Here is a 27,491-nt window from a genome sequence, read left to right on the forward strand (position 1 = left end):
ACAGAGAATGGCCAGCCCCACAGCTAATGTGCGTCCCAAACAGCACCCTGTATAGCGCACTACTTATGACCAGGAGCCATAGGGAATAGGGTGTAATTTGGGACTCCGCCCTTAGTTTCTATAAGGGTCATTACGGCTCGATGGAAAGCAACAAATCTCTGTTTTTTTTGTCCGTTATGAGTCCAAAGGGTTGGGAATGCCTGGCAGTTCTGTTGATAAGACATTATTAGCGCCCCACAAGACAGGAAACGTTAAGACCTCTTACACAATTTTCCAACAGTGTGTTATCACCTACAGTACACCATTAGAATCTGTCAAAACTGGGCCTGGTATAACAGAACTTGTGGTGGGGGCCATTTTGCTGAAAAACAAAATCCCAGATTGTTGCTTTGAACCAGAACCCACACTACCAACAAATATTAATCAAAAGTGTTTTCAGCACGTTGAGGATCGTAACAGCACTATCAGACGGTTAATAACGCCAAACTATAAAGGTTAGTGAATAAAATGAACCTTTTATTTTATGATCAGTTGATGTGTATATACACTCATAACATGGACAGAGACAGAGACCATATCGTTAAGAGGAAATAGTTGATTTGTAATGAAAAGTGGGCATCAATGAGTTGGGGTTCAGTGGCAAAGGTGTAGACAGCACAGTAGTGAGTTATGCAGTGGCCTTAGCCTGCTGGATTTTAGCCAACACCTTCAGGTCTGTGATGCACTTGGCAATACTCGCCTTCTCCTGAAACACAGAACGAACAAACACGGTTAGTCAGACAGCAAGGCATTAGCAAGGTCAAGGGTCAACTGAAACAAGAATACATTTTTTAAAAAGTCAAAATAAACCAAATTGCAGCGGGTTGAGCTGTAATTCTGTTGCCCATCAATACAGCAAACGCCGGCTGACATTTGCCAAGTTCATTTTGAGAACAAGCTACCTACCTACCAGAAACATGGCAGGGTACAGTAACTACCTCTAGTGGAGAGTTTAATTAAATTTTTTTATACACTGTTTCTCTCTGAGATTTTCTTTTCTGACTCACCTGTATACTGTTACACCTTCCACCTACATACACACCAACTACATACACACACACACACACACGACTATATACCAACTATACACACACTGACTACACACTCCAGTCAAGTATGTAATGTTCCCCATCGGTCTCCCATCCCTAACCCACCTGCTGGGGGGTGATGCTGGTAACAACGTTCTTCTCCACCCAGTTAACCATGTGTTCCTGCTCCATGCGGCGGTGGAGGTTCTGCAGGGCGATCTGATAGTCCAGCCTCTTCTTCACCTCGTTGGTCACCATGTGGACCCTCTCCCTGCGGTTGGTCTCCAGCAGCATGGCCACGTTGTTCTGAGGTGGGGGGGGTGGGGGAGGAAAGGAGGGAATGAGGAGGGAGGAGAGGAAAGGAGAAGAGGACAGGAGGACAGGACAGGAGGAGAGGACAGGAGAAGAGGACAGGACAGGAGGAGAGGACAGGACAACAGGAGAAGAGGACAGGACAGGAGGAGAGGACAGGACAACAGGAGAAGAGGACAGGACAACAGGACAACAGGAGAAGAGGACAGGACAACAGGACAACAGGAGAAGAGGACAGGAGAAGAGGACAGGACAGGAGGAGAGGACAGGACAACAGGAGAAGAGGACAGGAGAAGAGGACAGGACAACAGGAGAAGAGGACAGGAGGAGAGGACAGGAGGAGAGGACAGGACAACAGGAGAAGAGGACAGGAGGACAGGACAACAGGAGAAGAGGACAGGAGAAGAGGACAGGACAGGAGGAGAGGACAGGACAACAGGAGAAGAGGACAGGAGAAGAGGACAGGACAACAGGAGAAGAGGACAGGAGGAGAGGACAGGAGGACAGGACAGGAGGAGAGGACAGGACAACAGGAGAAGAGGACAGGAGGACAGGACAACAGGAGAAGAGGACAGGAGAAGAGGACAGGACAGGAGGAGAGGACAGGACAACAGGAGAAGAGGACAACAGGAGAAGAGGACAGGAGAAGAGGACAGGACAACAGGAGAAGAGGACAGGAGGACAGGACAACAGGAGAAGAGGACAGGAGGACAGGAGAAGACATTAGTACACCATCTCATGCCAAAATCATACCAAGACATTACAGTCTGGTTTCCCAGACCCAGATAAAGTTTAGTCTTGAACTAAAACACTCTTTCAACAGATATTCTCCATTGAGAATGATTTTTAATCAAGGTCTATGCTCAATTAAACCAGCCCTAGGAGTGGTTACACAGACTAAAGACCATGTTCAATAGGTCTCTATCAAATGCTTTTTAGTTGGCTTGATTCCACCTAATTTGGGTGTGTATGGTCGAGCCTAGGTTTTAGCTCAGATTTAACACGGTCTTGAATGCATAAAGGAGACCCGTGTTCTACTCTCAGTCAGTCACACTCACCCTCTTAGCGTCGAAGAGCATCTGTCGGCCCTCCGCCCTCCACTGTTCCTTCTTCTCATCCTGGATGGCCTGAGCCAAGCTGCTCATGGCCAGGTCCTTCACTTCCTGAGCCTTCTGAACTTTCTCCTGCAAAACCACACAGACAACATCAGAGGGTCAGGGTCATAGGTCAGCTATGAGACTACGAGCCTCAGAGGGACCGTTTGCAGTGTGGACCGTTTGCAGTGTGGACCGTTTGCAGTGTGGACCGCTTGCAGTGTGGACCGCTTGCAGTGTGGACCGCTTGCAGTGTGGACCGCTTGCAGTGTGGACCGTTTGCAGTGTGGACCGTTTGCAGTGTGGACCGTTTGCAGTGTGGACCGTTTGCAGTGTGGACCGTTTGCAGTGTGGACCGTTTGCAGTGTGGACCGTTTGCAGTGTGGACCGTTTGCAGTGTGGACCGTTTGCAGTGTGGACCGTTTGCAGTGTGGACCGCTTGCAGTGTGGACCGTTTGCAGTGTGGACCGTTTGCAGTATGGACCGTTTGCAGTATGGACCGTTTGCAGTATGGACCGTTTGCAGTATGGACCGTTTGCAGTGTGGACCGTTTGCAGTGTGGACCGTTTGCAGTATGGACCGTGTGGACCGTTTGCAGTATGGACCGTTTGCAGTATGGATCCATTTCCTCAAACATATGAAATGTCTCAGAACTGGCTGGCATTAAGGGGGGGGGGGCTCAAAGCCTAAATTTAAAATTGAGTAGAAACGAGGCTGTGTTGACATGGTGCATCTTTTCAGCACTCCAGAGCACTACTACAACATACATTTATGCTAACAACTCCTGCAATGAATGATCAAATAACCCAAACAGACTGAGGAGGACAAATTCCCCACCTCGTTCAGTTTGTCAGCGAAAGCTGCAACGTCGGGGCCGAATTTCTTGACACCATAGATGATGACGGTACCCATGCAGGCAGCAGCGAAGGTCTCGTGGTTGATGATGTAGATCTCCTTGGAGAGGATGTATGTGAGTAGCCCAGCACCCAGCATGTAGGGGCCTGGAGACAACAGGACAGGAGTGAGGTGAGTGTCAAGGGAAGAGTAGATGGGAGGAAAGGAGGAGAGAAGAGGAGGAGATGAGGAGAGGAGGAAAGGAGGAGAGAAGAGGAGGAGATGAGGGGAGGAGGAAAGGAGGAGAGAAGAGGAGGAGAGGAGAGAAGAGGAGGAGATGAGGGGAGGAGGAGAGAAGAGGAGGAGAGAAGAGGAGATGATGAGGGGAGGAGGAGAGAAGAGGAGATGAGGGGAGGAGGAGATGAGGGCAGGAGGAGAGGAGGAGATGAGGGGAGGAGGAGATGAGGGCAGGAGGAGATGAGGGCAGGAGGAGAGGAGGAGATGAGGGGAGGAGGAGAGGAGGAGATGAGGGGAGGAGGAGAGGAGGAGAGGAGGGGAGGAGGAGAGAAGAGGAGGAGATGAGGGCAGGAGGGGAGGAGGAGATGAGGGGAGGAGGAGAGAAGAGGAGGAGATGAGGAAAGGTGAGAGGAGTGACCACATTCAATATGCAAACATCGTTGATCATGCAGATAGAAATGTAATGAATACAGCTGAAATTATTAGTCTACATATCAGTGAGTCATGTCTGTTCTACATGTCATATTTCTATCCGAACGTTGCTGAACGATGCTCCAGGTTTGGGGAAGTTCTACTGACCTGTGACTCCAGTCTTGGGGTACAGGAGCTGAAAGAGTTCCTCTGGGATGATTCCATGGCGTGTCTTGCCTCCTTTGTCTGGCAGAGCGGGGACTGGGGCCTGGCTGCTGGGGGACGTGTGGAGGTGGGACAGCTGGACCAACCTGGGAGGACAGACAGACGACTTATTACAGGAACTGCAGAAGGGATGGGCATGTAGATCTTCAATGTTGAGTTCAAGGTGACCGTTATAATTTTGTCACCCTTATTTCAGTTTATATGTATATTTAATAAATACCAATGTTTGCTTCAGTTAAAGGTTGGAAGTCATAATAAGACAACAGATGCATACCCAGCGCCGAGGGGACCACTGCTCTTTACAGCATTAGCTGGAGGAAAAAAAGCACAAATGTTTTGAACGTCATGAAAGTGTCAATGAAACTAAACATGTGGAGACTGTGGCTGCTTGAAAGAGTGCTCTGTTGCTCAATTTTGAACATAATTGTAGAGATGAATATGGACTTTTACTTATGCAATCAATCAAACAAAGAGAATGTGCTTGTGAACTGTACACACTGACAAGCTTTAGCTAGCCAACGTTAGTCAGCCGTCAAGCGCAATAGCCATGGCATCTGCAAGCGTTACCATGCTAGCTAGTTAGCAAGCTTCCAGAATTCAATATTGTCTCTAGCTTGCTAGTTACATGATAGAGCGGCGACGAGAGTGGGCGGACGGGAGCGTTTATTTAAAAAAAAAAAACTACAGATTTCAGCACATACAAACTTCATTGAATGTACTGTTGGAGCTCCAGTCTGCCCACACTTGTTGCTGCTCAACTCGGTTAACCTGAAGTACATCGTGGAGTTGAGTTTTACTTGGACAGCTACATGGATAACTAGCTAGCTAGTTACCTAAATACTTACCTAACAAATACAAACTTCAAGAGGCCATTATCATGCATGAACTTGCAAGATGTGTTGCCAACTGCCAGTTAGCTTTGCAAACAGTTAGCTTGTTGCACGACCTCTACTAGCCCAAAAGTTGAAATATTTTAACGTACTTTACCGGTTGTCCATGCCGTTGTCCTGCTCATGCTTCAGGTGATAGAAATCTGAACACACTACCAGCGCTTTGAAAAGTTTGTTATTATACTTTACTGTGGATATGTAGTCTCACATTCCTACCTCCAAAAGGACCAACCCCACAGTCTACCGGTAAAGTATGTTAAAATATTTCCAGGCCAAATTCTCATTACCGAAATGCGTCCGGATTAAATGTTGTGTCATTTAATAAAAAATATAAAAGATCTTTAGAAAAACCGAACTTATTTGGATAAAACACAAAATATGTTGGTCTAGTTTGTCCATAAATCTGAAAAAATTGTATACTAGTTGAAGTTTACATTAAACTATAATATTTATTATGTACAAACAGTGTCTGAACATGTCATTAACGTAACACTTCTTCAAGTTCCTGTAAAAACTCCAATCAGTTTTTAAATAAAGTTTTATTCACCCATGATGCATCACCTAGAGGAGTACACCTTAGATGAGTGCAAGTTAATTTATTCACTTATATTCCTTCAGAATGAAGTTCTTATTCTCAAACACCCCCTTTACCCCACTTGGCCTTCGCCATTACCGAAAATGCTAAAGAACTAAAATTGGGGAAAAGTCTGATTTAATTTCATAATAATTGTATAATTTCATTTGAAATATTTTTATGTTCAGTGTTGTTTAACTCAGGCTTTTTCATTAGGGGAGCAATGTTAATTGTTTTTTTTTTTTTTTTTTTTTAAATTGGGACTTCGAAAACTGTTACGTAATGTGCATTTTTGGAAAATGCATATCTGATAAAGAAACTAGAATAATTATGAAATTGATAATTACAGATCCTAATCTCAGTGATTCAAGAGGAAATTTAATCATAAATTACACTTGTTTTTTTGGACCGTTTCATGAGAATGACCCATTTAGATTAAGACACTGCGGAGACATGGCTCAGAATAAATATCAAGTTTGCTCTGAAAACTGTCCTTTTTCTCCTCATTCTAGGTAGCAGAAGCCACAGCAGCCATTTTGGAATGGAAGTGTCAGCCAATCAGCTCCTTTGTTGTTCAACGCGACTTGCATCCATAATGGCTGCTGTGGCTACTGCTAGCTAGCATGAGGACGAAAACTGCATTTTACTTAAACTAGCAGTTGTTTAATCTTCTCAGAGTAACAGTTGGGATAATGGGACAATTCAGAGTGCAACGCATTTCTCATCTCTGGATTGAGGTATGTTTTCTGAACAATATCTCGTTTAGGCTCCAGAGTAACTTAATCTACACAGAAATGCGGTCTGACCCTAGTGCAGTTGTAAACAAGCGGGTCAGATATGTTGGCTAGCCAAGGGCAGAAATCAAACCAGGCTAACTTTAGTTATCTAACTAATATCGCGAAAAACAATGACTTACCTTGACATTTAGCTAACTATTTCAAAACCTGTGCAATACCTACCCAAATTGGACAAATGAATAACATTTTGCAAGTTACATTTATAGTTACATTTACTAGCTGTCGTTAGCCTTGCTAGGGTTGCATGTTGCTCATTCAATGTGAGGGCGGCCTTCTCCTCCTGACTTTACCCTTCAGATTCACATTCAAGTCAGCCACACTTCGTGGCATTACTACTGCTATTTCAACTCAATCGTATGTATAAAAGGCTGGCATTGCATACCTGAAACGAAAACGACCCTAGACAGCATGGTTGAACGACAAAGTACCAAGACCTTGGTTTACTGGGCACTGCTCTCTTCGTGCCCTTCTACTGCAAAGAGCCACAAGAATGGCGGAGGAATGGGAAACCCTTGTCAAACGTCGCGAGATTCTATGCCTTCGTAAACGGGACTTGTATGTCCGGGTCATACAAATTCTCCAGTTATTCAATGTTTTATTCACTAGGTGGCAGACAAGTAACATAGATTTGACTTTTTGCTGCACGGGATATTAGTAAAGCTCCTAAATATAGTTGCTTTGAGAGACTAGTCAAGGATCATATCACCTCTACCTTACCTATCACCCTAGACCCACTTCAATTTCCTTACTGCCCCAATAGATCCACAGACGATGCAATCGCCATCACACTGCACACTGCCCTATCCCATCTGGACAAGAGGAATACCTATGTAAGAATGCTGTTCATTGACTATAGCTCAGCATTCAACACCATAGGACCCTCCAAGCTCATCATTAAGCTCGAGGCCCTGGGTCTGAACCCCGCCCTGTGCAACTGGGTCCTGGACTTCCTGACCGGCCGCCCCCAGGTAGTGAAGGTAGGAAACAACATCTCCACTTCGCTGATCCTCAACACTGGGGCCCCACAAGGGTGCGTGCTCAGCCCCCTCCTGTACTCCCTGTTCACCCATGACTGTGTGGCCAAGCATGCCTCCAACTCAATCATCAAGTTTGCAGATGACACAACAGTATGACGAGACCGCCTACAGGGAGGAGGTGAGGGCTCTGGGAGTGTGGTGCCATGAAAATAACCTCTCACTCAACGTCACCAAAACAAAGGAGATTATCGTGGACTTCAGGAAACAGCAGAGGGTGCACCCCCCTATCCACATAGACGGGACCACAGTGGAGAAGGTGGAAAGCTTCAAGTTCCTTGGCGTATGCATCACTGACAAACTGAAATGGTCCACCAACGCAGACAGTGTGGTGAAGAAGGCGCAACAGAGCCTCTTCAACCTCAGGAGGCTGAAGAAATTTGGCTTGGCACCTAAAACCCTCACAAACGTTTACAGATGCACAATTGAGAACATCCTGTCGGGCTGTATCACCGCCTGGTATGGCAACTGCACCACCCGCAACCGCAGGGCTCTCCAGAGGGTGGTGCGGTCTGCCGAATGCATTACCGGGGGCAAACTACCCGCCCTCCAAGACACCTACAGCACCCGATGTCACAGGAAGGCCAAAAAGATAATCAAGGACATCAACCACCCAAGCCACTGCCTGTTCACCCCGTTATCATCCAGAAGGCGAGGTCAGTACAGGTGCATCAAAGCTGGGACCGAGATAATTAAAAACAGCTTCTATCTCAAGGCCATCAGACTGTTAAATAGCCATCACTAGCACATTAGAGGCTGCTGCTGCCTATTGAAATCACTGGCCACTTTAAGAAATGGAACACTAGTCACTTTAATAATGTTTACATATCTTGCACTACTCATCTCATATGTATATACTGTATTCTATTCTATAATATTCTACTGTATGTTAGTCCATGCCGCTCTGTCATTGCTTGTCCATATATGTATATATTCTTAAATTCCATTCCTTACTAGATTTGTGTATTGGGTATATGTTGTGAAATTGTTAGATATTACTTGTTAGATATTACTGCACTGTCGGAGCTAGAAGCACAAGCATTTCGCTACACCTGCAATAACATCTGCTAAACACGTGTATGTGACTAATAAAATGATTTGATTTGATGGAAAAGGTGCCCAATTGTCATACTTTAGTAAAAGTAAAGATACCTTAATAGAAAATGAATCAAGTAAAAGTGAAAGTCACCCAGTAAAATACTACTTGAGTAAAAGTCTAAAAGTATTTGGTTTTAAATATACTTAAGTATCAAAAGTAAATGTAAATGCTAAAATGTACTTAAGTATCAAAAGTAAAAGTAAAAGTATAAATCATTTCAAATTCCTTATATTAAGCAAACCAGACGGAACCATTTTCTTGTTTTATTTATTTATGGATAGCCAAAGGCACACTCCAACACTCAGACATAATTTACAAACTAAGTATGTGTGTTTAGTGAGTAAGCCAGATCAGAGGCAGTAGGGATGACCAGGGTTGTTCTGTTGATAAGTGCTTGAATTGGACCATTCTCCTGTCCTGCTAAGCATTCAAAATGTAACGAGTACTTTTGGGTGTCAGGGAAAATGTATGGAGTAAAAAGTACATCATTTTCTATAGGAATGTAGTGAAGTAAAAGTTGTCAAAAATATAACTAGTAAAGTAAAGTATAGATACCAAAAAAAACTCCTTAAGTGGTACTTTAAAGCAGGGGTGCAACTTTGGTTTTAGAAGTGGGGGGGGGGCGTAATACCTATATACAGTGGGGAGAACAAGTATTTGATACACTGCCGATTTTGCAGGTTTTCCGACTTACAAAGCATGTAGAGGTCTGTAATTTTTTTCATAGGTACACTTCAACTGTGAGAGATGGAATCTAAAACAAAATCCAGAAAATCACATTGTATGATTTTTAAGTAATTAATTTGCATTTTATTGCATGACATAAGTATTTGATACATCAGAAAAGCAGAACTTAATATTTGGTACAGAAACTTTTGTTTGCAATTACAGAGATCATACGTTTCCTGTAGGTCTTGACCAGGTTTGCACACACTGCAGCAGGGATTTTGGCCCACTCCTCCATACAGACCTTCTCCAGATCCTTCAGGTTTCGGGGCTGTCGCTGGGCAATACGGACTTTCAGCTCCCTCCAAAGATTTTCTATTGGGTTCAGGTCTGGAGACTGGCTAGGCCACTCCAGGACCTTGAGATACTTCTTACGGAGCCACTCCTTAGTTGCCCTGGCTGTGTGTTTCAGGTCGTTGTCATGCTGGAAGACCCAGCCACGACCCATCTTCAATGCTTTTACTAAGAGAAGGAGGTTGTCGGCCAAGATCTCGCGATACATGGCCCCATCCATCCTCCCCTCAATACGGTGCAGTCGTCCTGTCCCCTTTGCAGAAAAGCATCCCCAAAGAATGATGTTTCCACCTCCGTGCTTCATGGTTGGGATTGTGTTCTTGGGGTTGTACTCATCCTTCTTCTTCCTCCAAACACGGCGAGTGGAGTTTAGACCAAAAAGCTCAATTTTTGTCTCATCAGACCACATGACCTTCTCCCATTCCTCCTCTGGATCATCCAGATGGTCATTGGCAAACTTCAGACGGGCCTGGACATGCGCTGGCTTAAGCAGGGGGACCTTGCGTGCGCTGCAGGATTTTAATCCATGACGGCGTAGTGTGTTACTAATGGTTTTCTTTGAGACTGTGGTCCCAGCTCTCTTCAGGTCATTGACCAGGTCCTGCCGTGTAGTTCTGGGCTGATCCCTTACCTTCCTCATGATCATTGATGCCCCACGAGGTGAGATCTTGCATGGAGCCCCAGACCGAGGGTGATTGACCGTCATCTTGAATTTCTTCCATTTTCTAATAATTGCGCCAACAGTTGTTGCCTTCTCACCAAGCTGCTTGCCTATTGTCCTGTTGCCCATCCCAGCCTTGTGCAGGTCTACAATTTTATCCCTGATGTCCTTACACAGCTCTCTGGTCTTGGCCATTGTGGAGAGGGTGGAGTCTGTTTGATTGAGTGTGTGGACAGGTGTCTTTTATACAGGTATCGAGTTCAAACAGGTGCAGTTAATACAGGTAATGAGTGGAGAACAGGAGGGCTTCTTAAAGAAAAACGAACAGGTCTGTGAGAGCCGGAATTCTTACTGGTTGGTAGGTGATCAAATACTTATGTCATGCAATAAAATGCAAATTAATTACTTAAAAATAATACAATGTGATTTTCTGGATTTTTGTTTTAGATTGCGTCTCTCACAGTTGAAGTGTACGTATGATAAAAATTACAGACCTCTACATGCTTTGTAAGTAGGAAAACCTGCAAAATCGGCAGTGTATCAAATACATTATTCTCCCCACTGTATATATATTTTTGGATTGGATAAACACTCCAAACAGCCTAACTGACCGTTCGGAGGCGTCCGCATGGTCCTAAACCACACCGTTGCCTCGTTTTGTATCACATTCCAATGATAAAACTGGGGGGGGGGGGCCAAAACATGCAATTTCAGAATGTGGGGGGGACATGTCCCCCTCGTCGCCAGTGAAAGTTGCGCCCCTGCTTTATTTTTACTTAAGTACTTTACTCCACTGGTTGCAGTTTACTTTCTTGAGCTTGGTGAATAGGGCACAGTTTGAAAGCAATTTTTGTGCAATAACTCAAGTCCAGAGGCAATCAACCCCATTTTATTTTCACACACACACACACACACACACACACACACACACACACACACACACACACACACACACACACACACACGTTAACAGTAAGAGACTGATGGGAGGTTAACAATATATGCATTCTTTCCATTAGTTACATATGAGACCAACTACATAGCACTGTAAACAGCTGACCAGTCTCGCTGAGTCTGTAATCATTGGGTCGACTTGGCCTTGCAGGCTGAGTCTGAGATCATTGGATCCCAGCAGTGTGTGGAATCAGCTCTAGTACAGCTGGTTTGTGAGATAGAGGAACACATAAGACTGGTGTGGTTCCCCATCCCCTCCACTTCCTGAAAAAAACATGCAAGACAGCAAGACAGAAAGAGCGACCTGAGAAAGACAGACAGAGAAGTTACCAGAGAAGCTACTGGGAGGACACAGTTTAGAAGAGTGTCACGATCGTTGTAAGAGGCAGACCAAGGCGCAGCGTGATAGGCGTACATCTTTCAATGAGTACTATACACCAACAACAAAACGATACGTGAAGTCTAAAGGTTCACCAACACAAACCTATACAGAACAAGATCCCACAATACAAAAGTGCCAAAAAGGCTGCCTAAGTATGGTCCCCAATCAGAGACAACGAGCCACAGCTGTCTCTGATTGGGAACCACCCTGGCCAACATAGATATACACAATCTAGAACACCCATAGACACCTAAACATAACAAGTCCACACCCTGGCTCAACATTTAAGAGTCCCCAGAGCCAGGGCGTGACAAAGAGGGAGAAAGACTGTAGGCATATGAGGCTGTTTTTTAACACACACCGGCTCCTCAGGATCCATTACTTCAGACAAGATTAGTAACTGAGAGGGTAACATGTCCCATCCATCTATTGCAACAACTCAATGCAGACGTCTAAAACCTCTCCATGTATTCAAGCTTTCCTTCCCTACACAAGCTCCATGATGTTATGTTAGCAAATGTGCCATAGAGGCTACACTGTTTGTGTTGGACTATATTGACAAACTGCATCCTGATAAAAACAATTGAAAAATGAAGGAATTGCTTTATGTGACATCAGTTTGCGTGCAGACTCAAAACCCCATTAGATATTTGTTCACCAGGTGGATCAAAGAAGGAGCTGAGGCAGAGGAGACAGCAGGAATTTACCAGCAGAAGATCAGTCAGCCCAAAAAGGGCAAAAGACTTTGGAAAGGATGACAGTTGTGTCATCTGTGAAGCCGATACAGCCGTGGTCCGAGACATTGCAGGGTTACTACAGTGTGACCCCCTAAGTCAAATCTGCCAAGGTCAGAAAGGGCAAAGGTCAAGGACAACAGTTGTACTATCTTGCGACGAAGCCAAGACAGAGTCGTTGTGAGGTAGAGTCAGTTTTCACTGGGCACACACTGGTTGAATCAACGTTGTTTCCACGTCATTTAAATGAAATTACGTTGAACCAACGTGGAATAGACATTGAATTGACGTCTGTGCCCAGTGTGTTGGCCTATGACTTCTAGGCCTACATCCAATGGACGTCCGTTGATTATGGCTTGAAGAACAAGAACAACCAAAGATGACCTGGCTGAACTGTACAGCAGTGAATGGGTAAGAAAATATACATGTTATTCCTTAGCTTACCATCTACTGTACATGTCTATTGTCTTTATCAATATATTTGAAGTTCATCTTGTTGATATTAGGCCTTTTTTTATCCTTTTATTCAGACGATCCTGAGCTCATTTATTAAGGAAATGTTATTTTAGCTTAATTACGGAGTCCCTTCATTGTTGCTTTTCCTTTCGCCCAGGCCTCATTATGGAGAGCAATCACCGTTAGGAAAAAATTAGAAGAACTCTACCAGAAAACTAGAGGCAGTTTCTCCACTTTGACCCTGCTTGCCCTGACTCCTAGATCCCAGCGCTGAGTCGTCGTCCCTGGAGGATGAATGACTATCCCTGCTTGCCCTGACTCCTAGATCCCAGCGCTGAGGAGTCGTCCCTGGAGGATGAATGACTATCCCTGCTTGCCCTGACTCCTAGATCCCAGCGCTGAGGAGTCGTCCCTGGAGGATGAATGACTATCCCTGCTTGCCCTGACTCCTAGATCCCAGCGCTGAGGAGTCGTCCCTGGAGGATGAATGACTATCCCTGCTTGCCCTGACTCCTAGATCCCAGCGCTGAGGAGGAGTCCCTGGAAGATTAATGACTATCCCTGCTTGCCCTGACTCCTAGATCCCAGCGCTGAGGAGGAGTCCCTGGAAGATGAATGACTATCCCTGCTTGCCCTGACTCCTAGATCCCAGCGCTGAGGAGTCGTCCCTGGAGGATGAATGACTATCCCTGCTTGCCCTGACTCCTAGATCCCAGCGCTGAGTCGTCGTCCCTGGAGGATGAATGACTATCCCTGCTTGCCCTGACTCCTAGATCCCAGCGCTGAGTCGTCGTCCCTGGAGGATGAATGACTATCCCTGCTTGCCTTGACTCCTAGATCCCAGCACTGAGTCGTCGTCCCTGGAAGATTAATGACTATCCCTGCTTGCCCTGACTCCTAGATCCCAGCGCTGAGTCGTCGTCCCTTTGGGGTGTCCCTGGCCCAGGTGGAAGAGGAGGAGCAGATGAGTGTGTTGCTGAAAGGAGGAGGAGGAACAGAGGAAGCTGGATGTATTGTCAGAGGAGTCAGAAGACTTGGAGGAGACCCTGGTGCAGTTGGCTGTGTTGGAGGAAGTGCTAGAGGAGGAGCAGGTAGAGGGGGAAAGAGAGAGGGAGGTGGAGGAGGAGCTTATTGTGTCATCACAGCAGAAGCAGTTCTCATGGGGAGAAGGAAATCAAGTTGAGGAGCAGCTCCATCACACTCAGGACCGACTACGGCTGAAGGAGAGAGAGGTGAGGGAGCCTCTTTACTGTGCTAAGCCTGACAGTGAAAGCATGAGGAATATGAGTTATTACATGTTCATTGATCACCTCAAATTATCATAATCTGAAATGGACCAGTAACCGTGAATAGAATGTACAGATGTTTCAATTCGTGGCCGGCTCTGTTGTAGCCGGCCGCGACCGGGAGACCCATGGGGCAGCGTGCAATTGGCCCAGCGTCGTCCAGGGCAGGGGAGGGAATGGCCGGCAGGGATGTAGCTCAGTTGGTAGAGCATGGCGTTTGCAACGCCAGGGTTGTGGGTTCGATTCCCACAGGGGGTATGAAAAATAATAATGTATGCACTAACTGTAAGTCGCTCTGGATAAGAGCGTCTGCTAAATGACTAAAATGTAAATGTAAAAAATTTGTGTGTGTGTGTGTGTGTGTGGAGCTGCAGAACAAGCTGGAGGCAGTGGAGGAAGAGTGCCAGTCGTGCCAGGTCCGTCTGACGCAGTGCAGGGACGAACTCAGACAGCTCAGCCTGCGACGCAGCAGCAGCAGCAGTGAACATCTCCTTCCCTCTATTGTCCTTCTGCCCAAAATCACCCCATAACCCATGTAATGAAATGCATTTCTGAAATATGCCCCTGACGGCGCAGTTACATCCACTTTGAAGTAAATGTTGTTGTTTTTTTCTGCTGTTCTTCAGTACAGGTTAAGGTTTTAAAGATGTTTCTAGAAGCCCTGTGTCTTGTGACTGACTGTGTGTGCTGCTGCTGCTGTCCGTGGTGATGGTGGCCATCTTGTGGGCGGGGCTCCCTCCTTTCAGGGACCAGGTCCAGGACCTGTACTCAGCTGTAGAGGAACACATAGAGGGGCTATCTACTGCAGGCAGCCTCAGCACAACACTCTGGCTGCTTCAAGCCTGTCTGACCACAACACTCTGGCTGCTTCAGGCCTATCTGGCTACAACACTAGCCTGAGTCCAAGGTTGGTGTGCGCTCTCTTGCCAACTCTATGACATAGGAGGCTGTCTTTCCAACTGTATGACATTGGAGGCTGTCTTTCCAACTGTATGACATTGGAGGCTGTCTTGCCAACTCTATGACATTGGAGGCTGTCTTGCCAACTCTATGACATAGGAGGCTCTCTTTCCAACTGTATGACATTGGAGGCCGTCTTGCCAACTCTATGACATTGAACTTGGCAAGACAGTACAGAGAGATCTGGGACTCAGGCTACCACAGCTCAGCTCAGGAATAGAATTCGTATGTTGAGATTGTTTGGTGTAAATTAGGGATTTGTTCGGGTTTGTTTCCCACGGGGGGCCAGTATGAAAATGTATGCACTCACTAACTGTAAGTCTCTCTGGATAAGAGCGTCTGCTGAAATGACTAAAAAAAATTGTAAATTAGGAAATTTTGTTAGGGTATTAAACATTTATTTATTTTTTATTGTAAGTCATAAACAATTACAAATTACAATATACAATACCTATACATATGTACATTTCAATAGGGGGGACCGGGGGCAGACTGAACTATGAGAAAAAAATAACAAAAAACTATGCACATGATAAAAGATAAAACAATTTGTAATCATTGATTTTATATTTCTAACTCAGAACTTTTGTGTGCCTTTATAGATGAATGAGTTGCTTTTAATTTCATCTTTAAGAAGTCTCTTTGCAAATAGTTTTACATAAACAACAATATTTACAATGTTTATTACAAAAACTCAGGGACAAAAATAACAATTTACTGCCATCATTATGTAATAATTGTTTGAAATTAATATTTGTCTTCTGTACTTCATATTTGACTTTACAAAAATCATGCAAATCAGTTAATAAGTATCACAATAAGTATTCTATTTGAGTCATTTTGTTTAAGAAACAAAGTACTGAATGAGTGTTCCTACACTTTAATGGTAATGATTGTTTTCCAACAACTCAACTACAATGGTGTGTAGAGTTTATGGAAATAGATGTGACTAAAATGACTCACTGTCAGGTCTGATATGGTAAACCATTTCCAACGAGTCGTCATCATCATGAATGCCTTAAGAAGAAAAAGTGGTAAAATAAGTTGAAAAACACAACACTCAAGACAAAAGTGAAAGATTAAGCCTATCACTGTCCTGTGAGTTGTTTTCCACTGGAGGGGGCAACTTTCCTACGGGGGGGTGACTGCTTGTTCAGATACGGAGTCTGCTGTACATTCGTCAACTGGTAATGTGGGCCTGCGGCTTGCTCACGCTGTACCAGCATGCCTGATCCCATTTGACCTGCAGCAGCAGCTGCTGTTGAAATACAAAGGCTTTATGAAACAATGACAATCACTGTGAAATATGTTATTTTGTTATATAAATATGTTATTGTGTTATATATATATATATATATATATATATATATGCTATTTTGTTATATAAATTGGTAGGAAAACACTCACAGGCAGCACGCTTGCATATCCATTTAACTTCCAAATACTTCCAAATTGCTTGACATGGGTCCCCGAAAACAGAGTTTCTTGCAGGGACCGCACAGTAGCTTCTGCCATTACACCTGAAGTTAAAAGAGAGAGGTTATACACGTACAACTGCCAGACTTTTACCCAGTGAGCACCAACTGACGCATGACATCCATGGACGTTAATCATTGATTGAAATTTGGTTTGTCCACCCTGGCCTTGATTTGAACAACCACAGATGTTGAAAATTGTGTTGGCCCAGCCTTGATTTGGCCCAAAAATAGTCAGCAACGTCTATAAAATATGTAAAATAAAATATACAGGTCCATAAAGACATATTCTACATATTTTCAATGCCATTTTGCTGAATGAGTATCATACAACAGCCTTCAGTTTGCTAATAACACAGATTCAATTTAAATTGTGTTATCATTAGAAAAATTCTCTAAAGTTTAAAAGTGTACAGAGAACATTTCATCTTGTAAAGAAAAGAAAAAAAGCCTTACCTGGAAGACACAATAGCGTAGGTACCATGGTGTATGCAGTTGCCATTGTATATCCAGATACCACGTCCGCAGGTCCGATGATCTCTCCGTCCATAGTTGGCTCCAATGATCCTTATGGTTCCACCCTCTGTTTATAAAGGAAATAGAACCCGCACACTCCTAAGCTCCACCACCACGTACCTCCACCATATGCTTTTACAAAATGACAGAAATCTCATGAAAACTTTGAATGGAAGATAATAAATGGAAATAATATATAATATGTTGAAATAACGGTATGAGCAAGGCTCCTATCAGAACTTACCACAATGAAGATGAGCAGTTTGCCCCTCACAGGCAATCCTGGAGCTTTGTGAAACTCCTGATTAGCATACAGAATATTTTTGTATATTTTATTTCTGATCATATTTCTGTAGTTCATTGTATACATTTTCATTTGTAATAACAATTTCTTTGCTCACTGAGCTTTTTTTAAAACTTTGCTTACCATGTTTGATACATTGCTAAGAAGATAATGTACAGTACCTTGATTTTAAATAATGATTGTGATATAAAAATGTATAGACTACTGTATCATAATGCACAAACGGCTTCTTACCAAATTCAACTTGCCACGATGAAATCAACACTGAAAGTGAGAGAAACATTTATTTTTAGTCAAATATTTTGAAAAAGATGGCTAAGGTATTTGTGTGAATATATACTGTAAGTCTCGTAAAGTGAGATTGTTTTTATTTATTTAATTCTGATCCAGTCCTATTTCAGCAAAGTTGACAACAAATTCAACATAACACTATTGATTCATAGGCTAAAAAAATATGATCACAGGATCAAAGTTGTGAAATAGAAATATAAACAAATTAATAGGAAACTTTCACTTACACAGCAACAGACTTGATAAATATCTTGCCATTTTGAACACTTGATGACAAGACGACCTCTCTCCTGATCCTTTTGCTCTGCCTACATGTATACACATTTTCATTTTTATAAGATTATCAGCAGGCTAAGATAAGATATAACAGGTTAAACATTACCCCTAATAATTAGGAATTGTATATCAGCAGTAAAAAAAAAAAATGTTAGACTTATTTTTACTACTTGTTATTTTGGACTTTGTATTTTGGCATTTGATTTTCTTGATTGATATAGATACTGTTATTAATCACGTGCATGTAAATGGTACAGTAAAATGCTTACTTGCGAACTCTCCTCAAATGTGCAGTACAATAAGTTAGCAAATAAGCATTTTACTGTACCGTTTACGTGCACGTGACCAATAAACTTTGATTTGATTTTTTACATTTACATTTTTAGTCATTTAGCAGACGCTCTTATCCAGAGTGACTTACAGTTAGTGAGTGCATACATTAAAACAAATATATATATTTTTTATTTTTTATACTGTACTCTTGAATGTCTAGAACAGGGGTACTCAAATACTATTTGAGAAGGTCCAGACACACACATTTCCTGGATGGCAACGGTCCGGATGGATATTGTCATTTATCGCCGTAGTAACAAACCCCCACCTCGCAACTTTATGTGATCCTAAACTGTTCAAACTGTTCACACCCCTCTTAAAGGCAGAGTCTCAGACAAACATCAAGCTTGTCAAATAGTGAGATAATTTATACCCCAAAAAGTTTTTAACAAATCAAAGCTACAACTATGCACAAGTGAGAAACTTTTCTTAGACAAGGCAACCTTTCTCCTGATCATTTGTTCTGTTATAAGTTTAATTTACATTTTATGATTGATTGATTTTTTTGATGTCAGTGAAAAACATTTATACGTATTGTATATCAGCACTAATGTGATACTGTACTCTTGAATGTCTAGGTAAAGATTGATAGAATTTCCAATTGAAGGAACAAAGGCCTTATTATGGCACGTGCTAGTTGTTTACTAGAAGAGCTAATACTACTTCCTTGTACCCTACCAACCCCTCTGAACACTCCCTGATATTTCCCTGATATTTCCCTGATAACAGCGTCTACATTCAATCAGCATCGCGGAAGTTCAGATACCTGAGCTAGGCAAAATGATTACTTCAACAGTTGGTTATCTGAATTGTACTCATCACAGGTTAAACATAATGATGAAATTGTACCAAATGTAGAACTTCCTGCTGCTGTTCTCTCACTTGATGCCGAAAAAAGGCCTTCGGTCGCCTTGAATGGCAGTACCTCTTGACAGTACTCAAATGTATGGGCTTCAGAGATTGTTTTATGAACATGATCAAAGTACTGTATTCTAATCCATCTGCTATGGAGCTTACTGGGAAATGATGTTCTAAACACTTCCCCATTTCCAGAGGGACAAGGCAAGGCTGTCCTCTCAGCAGCTTACTCTTCACTTTATGATTAGAACCCCTGGGTCAGGAAGTCCATCAGTCCACACATGTTCCTATCACTGCTCACATCTCTGACCACCATATCTCACTTTATGCAAAGTATATTTTATTATTTGTTGGAGACGTTCCTCATTCTCTACCGTATCCTTCTCAATATCTTTGAAAAACTTCAGTTCAATCTCAGGTTACAAAATTACCTAGGTATTGACATCTCACCGTCCTTTACAGATCATCACCACTACCAATTTTTAATAGTGTTTATAAACAAATAAGACTCTGACCTGCAATGCTCAAATTCTCAAACTCTTTTCAGACATGCATTTCCATCGTTAAGATGAACATACTTCCACCTGATAAACTTTTACAGCTCTATGATTCCCCTTTCACCGCCACTGGGATATTGTAAGAAACTGCACAGGTTGATCTCCAAATGTATATGGAAGGGCAAGCGCCCTCGGATCAAAATGTCCACTTTACAGAGAGAAGTGTTCTGGAGGCCAAATCCTCCCCAATCTTAAATTATACTTTTGGGCATTTATGCTACGCCCACTACGTGTGGTTGAACCCCAATATCTCAGTGGCATGGCGCCTCCTGGAGGAGAATTTAGCAAAGCCGTACAGGCACCAAGATCTGGTGTATTCCAAAATCTCTTTCAAAAAGGCCAAACTCACCTTTGGCCCATCGTCACGCAAATGCTTACATTACCGTGTTCAATGGGGGAACCATTCCAAGTATATAATTAATCATCATCCCCAAATGCCATTGTTTAAAATCCCAGCCTCCTCTTGGGTGGCCAGCCAATATATTTTGTTTAAAATCCCAGCCGCCTCTTGGGTGGCCAGCCAATATATTTTGTTTAAAATCCCAGCCTCCTCTTGGGTGGCCAGCCAATATATTTTGTTTAAAATCCCAGCCTCCTCTTGGGTGGCCAGCCAATATATTTTCCAGCTTGGAGTGAGAAGGGAACGCATACTCTCTCTGACATTGTGGACAGTTGTAGCTTACTTGTGTTCCAAGACTTGAAAAAGCAACACGATCTGCCTGGTTCTTCATTTTTCGTTTATTTGCAGCTTCGTTTTGCTCTACGTCCTTATGTAGTACCCTGTGGTTCTGATCTATGTCCTTAGGTAGTACCCAGGGTCTCTGTATGCTCTGTCCCCAGGGTCTCTGTATGCTCTGTCCCCAGGGTCTCTGTATGCTCTGTCCCCAGGGTCTCTGTATGCTCTGTCCCCAGGGTCTCTGTATGCTCTGTCCCCAGGGTCTCTGTATGCTCTGTCCCCAGGGTCTCTGTATGCTCTGTCCCCAGGGTCTCTGTATGCTCTGTCCCCAGGGTCTCTGTATGCTCTGTCCCCAGGGTCTCTGTATGCTCGTTTTTTTTTATGTTAGCAAATTTATTAAAACTTCAAACTGAAATATCACATTTAAATAAATATTCAGACCCTTTACTCAGTACTTTGTTGAAGCACCTTTGGCAGTGATTACAGCCTCGAGTGTTCTTGGGTATGACGCTACAAGCTTGGCACACCTGTATTTGGGTAGTTTCTCCCATTCTTCTCTGCAGATCCTCTCAAGCTCTGTTAGGTTGGATAGGGAGAGTCGCTGCACAGCTACTTTCAGGTCTCTCCAGAGATATTCTATCGGGTTCAAGTCCGGGCTCTGGCTGGACCACTCAAGGACATTCAGAGACTTCTCCTGAAGCCACTCCTGCGTTGTCTTGGTTGTGTGCTTAGGGTCGATGTCCTGTTGGAAGGTTAACCTTCGCCCCAGTCTGAGGTCCTGAGCGCTCTGGAGCAGGTTTTCATCAAGGATCTCGCTGTACTTTGCTCCGTTAATCTTTCCCTCGATCCAGACTAGTTTCCCAGTCCCTGCGGCTGAAAAACCTCGCCACAGCATGATGCTGCCACCACCATGCTTCACCGTAGGGATGGTGCAAGGTTTCCTCCAGACTGGTGGCTTGGCATTCAGGCCAAAGAGTTCAATCTTGGTTTCATCAGACCAGATAATCTTGTTTCTCATGGTCTGAGAGTCTTTAGGTGCCTTTTGGCAAACTCCAAGCGGGCTGTCATGTGCCTTTTACTGAGGAGTGGCTTCCGTCTGGCCATCTACCATAAAAGCCTGTTTGGTGGAGTGCTGCAGAGATGGTTGTCCTTCCGGAATGTTCTCCCATCTCCACAGAGGAACTCTGGAACTCTGTCAGAGTGACCATCAGGTTCTTGGTCACCTCCCTGACCAAGGCCCTTCTCCCCCGATTGCTCAGTTTGGCCAGGGCGGCCAGCTCTAGGAAGAGTCTTGGTGGTTCCAAACTTCTTCCATTTAAGAATGACGAAGGCCACTGTGTTCTTTGGGAATTTCAATGCTGCAGATATTTTTTGGTAACCCTTCCCCGGATTTTTGCCTCGAAGCAATCCTGTCTCGGAGCTCTACTGACAATTCCTTCGACCTCATGGCTTGGTTTTTGCTCTGACATGCACTGTCAAATGTGGGTCCTTATATAGACAGGTGTGTGCCTTTCCAAATCATGTCCAATCAATTGAATTTACCACAGGTGGAGTCCAATGCAGTTGTAGAAACATCTCAAGGAAGATAGAATAAGGCTGTAACATAGCAAAATATGAAAAAGTTGAAGGGGTCTGAATACGTTTCGAATGCACTGTATTCTTTACTGACCCTAACATACAGGCAAAGAAGGATTTGGCTTGCCGGCCTCATTCATCGACATAGCTCAACTTGAACTATCAATCTCTCTAATGCATGGTGCAAAATCAGACACTATTAACATATGGACTACAACACATGACAAGTTAAAGTCACTTCTTTGATATACTGTATGTATTCAGATAAGCAGGTCCTGTGGGTGGGAAGGGAAGGGGGATACATGTTGTTGTCTGTTGGTATCAAGGCTCAGGATAAGACCCAGATGCAGACAGTTCGAAAATAGCAAAACGTTTATTTACAGAAACAGGGTGCAGGCAAACGACAGGTCAAGGGCAGGCAGAGGTCAGTAATCCAGAGCAGAGTCCGAAAGGTACAGAAACGGCAGGCAGGCTCAGGGTCGGGGCAGGCAGAGGTCGGTAATCCAGAACAGTGTCACAAGGTACAGAACGGCAGGCAGGCTCAGGGTCAGGGCAGGCAGAATGGTTGACGAGACAAGACGAACTGGCAACAGACAAACAGAAAACACTGGTATAAATACACAGGGGATAAATGGGGACAAATGGGAGACACCGGGTGGGGGGTGGAGACAAGCACAAGACAGGTGAAACCGATCAGGGTGTGACAGTTGGTTTGTGTTTTTGTGTCCTGTCAACCCAAAAATAATAAAAACTTGATCACACAAAAAGAGTGGGTGGGTGCGTGTGCTCCTTCTGCTTCAGGCCTATATGACCACAGCACTAGCCTGAGTCCCAGATCCGTTTGTGCTCTCTTACCAACTATATGGCATATTAGTTTAAATAGATTCATTAGATTAATGTTTGAGGTTTTATTTCCTTCCTCTCTCAAGAGACTCGACAATAGCACTATGTATTTACATAGGCAAATGGATCGAGAGAGTGAATCAGACAAAGATCAAGTTTGTCAAAGAGCAAAATACGAAAAGGTTTTTAACAAATCAAAGCTTCAAGTATGCACGAATAAGAAACTTTTACTTACAGACCAACAAACTTGATAAATATCTTGCCATTTTAAATACTTGATGAAAGGCACCATATAGCTAGCTACAGTATATACGGTAGCCTAGGTTTGTTCCCATACACTTCTTATGACTGGCAGGCTGGTACAAGCAGCTGTGTTGTTGCCGAGCAACCGACCTGGTGTTAGAACTCTGAGTTTCGATGTTAGCATTGTCAGAAATGCTACAAAAAGGTAGCACTTCATTGGTTCTTAATGTACAGAAACAAGCACGTGAGAGTGATAAATTATACATTTTATCAAAACTGTTGCCCCTAAAAACGTATTCAGTCCAAAAAGGTGGCAAGTCTAATGATCACTTTATGGTCGCTGTAGCCTAGATATTGAGCTAGGTCGGGGCAATACATTTAGTTTTTTTCTAATGCTAACGACCCTGTTAAAAGTCAGGTATGTGGTTCTCGGTAACGGCCGGACAGCTCATGAAGAGAGGCAGGGAGTGTGTTGTGTACCTCCAATCAAGTTGATTTGCGAAGTTTCATTGACATTGGTGTCATATTGGCTTTGATATGATGGTAGGGACATTTTAATGAATCCCTACAATTCTCCTGATCATTTGTTCTGTTATAAGTCATTTTTCATTTCATGATTGATTGATTTTACTTGTCAGTTTAAAAAAAATACATAAATATACTGTACACAGAACATACATTTCTAAAAACGTCACCTGCACAATCGGCCAATAGCGCATTAAAAGGTTCAACATTATCCCTAACACACACACACACACACACACACACACACCACAGTCTCATACTATTTATTATTACTATTTATTTATTAAGCTGCTATACCAAGTCACTTCTCACTTTACTGCTTGTATAACAATCATCATCATTTGACATAGCACATTTTATAAAACCTACTGTATAGTTCTACTCTATACTATTCTGCTGTATCTTAGTCCATGCCGCTCTGTCATTGCTTGTCCATATATGTAAATATTCTTAATTCCATTCCTTACTTAGATTTGTGTGTATTGGGTATATGTTGTGAAATTGTTAGATATTACTTGTTAGATATTACTGCACTGTCGGAGCTAGAAGCACAGGCATTTCGCTACACCCGCTATAACATCTGCTAAACACGTTTATGTGACCAATAAAATTTGATTTGATTTTGTATATTCAATTGTGTACATACGTCTCATACCACGCTTGTATTACTTTTTAGCAGACGCTCTGAATAAGAGCGACTTACAGTAGTGAGTGCATACATTTTAATACTTTTTTCGTACTGGTCCCCCCGTGGGAATCGAACACTCAACCCTGGAGTTGCAAGCACCATGCTCTACCAACTGAGGTTCCCTTCTACTTATTTTTACTACTTGTTATTTTGGACTTTGTATTTGGTATTTCATTATTGATTGATATTGATATTGTACTGCATTGTTGAGGAGAGTTAGCAGGTAAACATTTCACTGTGCACGTGACCAATAAACGTTGATTTGTTTTGTATATCACCACTAATTTGATACTGTACTCTTGAATGTCTAGGTAAAGATTGACAGAATTGACAATAAGGAAAGACCTTCCTTACTGGAAAATCTGATGAGATAACTGTTTGATTGCACCTCACCCACCCCCTGAAGACTCCCATATGGAAAAATAAAATATTAATATTAAAACCCCTTGACTTATTCCAACTTTTGTTGCGTTACAGCCTGAATTACATATATATTTTTCTCACCCATTGATATGAGGGGTTTATACAGTGTTTTAGGAATGAGGTTAATCCATTAGATAGGTCACTCTTGGTGCCACAGAGTCTAGGGCCAGGATGTCTAGGGGGCCCACTGGTGTTTATCTTAGAGTGATTGATAGATGGGGTACAAGCTAGTACCATCAGGGTGGGGAGTGCCCACTGATGGTTTTTAAAAAATTATTTAACTAGGCAAGTCAGTTAAGAACAAATTCTTATTTACAATGACGGCCTACACCGGCCAAACCCGGACAACGCTGGGCCAATTGTGCGCCGCCCTATGGGACTCCCAATCACGGCCGGTTTTGATACAGCATGGAATCGAACCAGGGGGTCTGTAGTGACGCCTCAAACACTGAGATGCAGTGCCTTAGACTACTGCGCCACTCGGGAGCCCAGATGTTGTTGAAGAAATGTGTCGCAGTGGTCTAAGGCACTGCATCGCCGTGCTAGCTGTGCCACTAGAGATCCTGGTTCGAATCCAGGCTCTGTCGTAGCCGGCCGCGACCGGGAGACCCATGGGGCGGCGCACAATTGGCCCAGCGTCGTCCAGGGTAGGGGAGGGAATGGCCGGCAGGGGATGTAGCTCAGTTGGTAGAGCATGGCGTTTGCAACGCCAGGGTTGTGGGTTCGATAAAATAATGTATGCGCTAACTGTAAGTCGCTCTGGATAAGAGCATCTGCTAAATGACTAAATTGTAAATGTAAATGTAACGTGGATATAAGAGCTGAGATATGTTCTTTGTCCATCCTTCAGATAGCAAGGGGCAATTTACGTGCAGTTTGTTATGTTGAATCCGGTACCGTATTATTAAATAAATTGTATCAACACTCCATATACAGTGAGGGAAAAATGTATTTGATCCCCTGCTGATTTTGTATGTTTGCCCACTGACAAAGAAACGATCAGTCTATAATTTTAATGGTAGGTTTATTTGAACAGTGAGAGACAGAATAACAACAAAAATATCCAGAAAAATGCATGTCAAAAACGTTATAAATTGATTTGCATTTTAATGAGGGAAATAAGTATTTGAGCCCCTCTCAATCAGAAAGATTTCTGGCTCCCAGGTGTCTTTTATACAGGTAACGAGCTGAGATTAGGAGCACACTCTTAAAGGGAGTGCTCCTAATCTCAGCGTGTTACCTGTATAAAAGACACCTGTCCACAGAAGCAATCAATCAATCAGATTCCAAACTCTCCACCATGGCCAAGACCAAAGAGCTCTCCAAGGATGTCAGGGACAAAATTGTAGACCTACACAAGGCTGGAATGGGCTACAAGACCATCGCCAAGCAGCTTGGTGAGAAGGTGACAACAGTAGGTGCGATTATTCGCAAATGGAAAAAACACAAAAGACCTGTCAATTTCCCTCGGCCTGGGTCTCCATGCAAGATCTCACCTCGTGGAGTTGCAATGATCATGAGAACGGTGAGGAATCAGCCCAGAACTACACGGGAGGATCTTGTCAATGATCTCAAGGCAGCTGGGACCATAGTCACCAAGAAAACAATTGGTAACACACTACGCCGTGAAGGACTGAAATCATGCAGCGCCCGCAAGGTCCCCCTGCTCAAGAAAGCACATATACAGGGCCGTCTGAAGTTTGCCAATGAATATCTGAATGATTCAGAGGAGAACTGGGTGAAAGTGTTGTGGTTAGATGAGACCAAAATGGAGCTCTTTGGCATCAACTCAACTCGCCGTGTTTGGAGGAGGAGGAATGCTGCCTATGACCCCAAGAACACCATCCCCACCGTCAAACATGGAGGTGGCACCATTATGCTTTGGGGGTCTTTTTCTGCTAAGGGGACAGAACAACTTCACCGCATCAAAGGGACGATGGACGGGGCCATGTACCGTCAAATCTTGGGTGAGAACCTCCTTCCCTCAGCCAGGGCATTGAAAATGGGTCGTGGATGGGTATTCCAGCATGACAATGACCCAAAACACACGGCCAAGGCAACAAAGGAGTGGCTCAAGAAGAAGCACATTAAGGTCCTGGAGTGGCCTAGCCAGTCTCCAGACCTTAATCCCATAGAAAATCTGTGGAGGGAGCTGAAGGTTCGAGTTGCCAAACATCAGCCTCGAAACCTTAATGACTTAGAGAAGATCTGCAAAGAGGAGTGGGACAAAATCCCTCCTGAGATGTGTGCAAACCTGGTGGCCAACTACAAGAAACGTCTAACCTCTGTGATTGCCAACAAGGGTTTTGCCACCAAGTACTAAGTCATGTTTTGCAGAGGGGTCAAATACTTATTTCCCTCATTAAAATGCAAATCAATTTATAACATTTTTGACATGCGTTTTTCTGGATTTTGTTGTTGTTATTCTGTCTCTCACTGTTCAAATAAACCTACCATTAAAATTATACACTGATCATTTCTTTATCAGTGGGCAAACGTACAAAATCAGCAGGGGATCAAATACTTTTTTCCCTCACTGTAAAAGTATAAATCATTTCACATTCTTTATATTAAGCAAACGAGACAGCACCATTTTCTAGTTGTATTATTTATTTAAGGATAGCCAGGGGCACACTCCAACATTCAGACATAATTTACAAATTAAGCATTTGTGTTTAGTGAGTCCGTCAGATCAGAGGCAGTAGGGTTGACCAGGGATGTTTTCTTAAGAAGTGCGTGAATTGGACAATTTTCCTGTCCTAATAAGCATTCGAAATGTAACGAGTACTTTTGGGTTTCAGGGTAAATGTATGAAGTTAAAAGTATGATATTTTTTTTAAGGAATGTAGTGAAGTAAAAGTAGTCAAAAATATAAATAGTG

General features: G+C 43.4%; 1 protein-coding gene and 1 long non-coding RNA gene across 2 annotated transcripts; both read right to left on the minus strand.

The window, feature by feature from the left end:
• Positions 1-495: 495 nt before the first annotated feature.
• Positions 496-6,965, minus strand: LOC311147904 (ATP synthase F(0) complex subunit B1, mitochondrial-like). Its single transcript, XM_084184740.1, has 7 exons — positions 6,824-6,965; positions 4,455-4,491; positions 4,124-4,266; positions 3,311-3,474; positions 2,438-2,563; positions 1,194-1,373; positions 496-745 (listed from the first exon to the last, which is right to left on the minus strand). The coding sequence occupies exons 1-7, from the start codon at positions 6,849-6,851 to the stop codon at positions 668-670; spliced, it is 756 nt and encodes a 251-aa protein (XP_084040866.1). The 5' UTR covers positions 6,852-6,965; the 3' UTR covers positions 496-667.
• An 8,978-nt stretch (positions 6,966-15,943) lies between these two features.
• On the minus strand, positions 15,944-17,033 carry LOC311147544. The gene is made up of 3 exons (XR_014614803.1): positions 16,959-17,033; positions 16,435-16,547; positions 15,944-16,285 (listed from the first exon to the last, which is right to left on the minus strand). It is a non-coding gene; the product is annotated as an uncharacterized lncRNA (long non-coding RNA).
• Positions 17,034-27,491: the final 10,458 nt, after the last annotated feature.

Source organism: Coregonus lavaretus (assembly GCF_964263955.1).
Source record: "Coregonus lavaretus genome assembly, chromosome: 20".
NCBI classification, from domain to species: Eukaryota; Metazoa; Chordata; class Actinopteri; order Salmoniformes; family Salmonidae; genus Coregonus; species Coregonus lavaretus.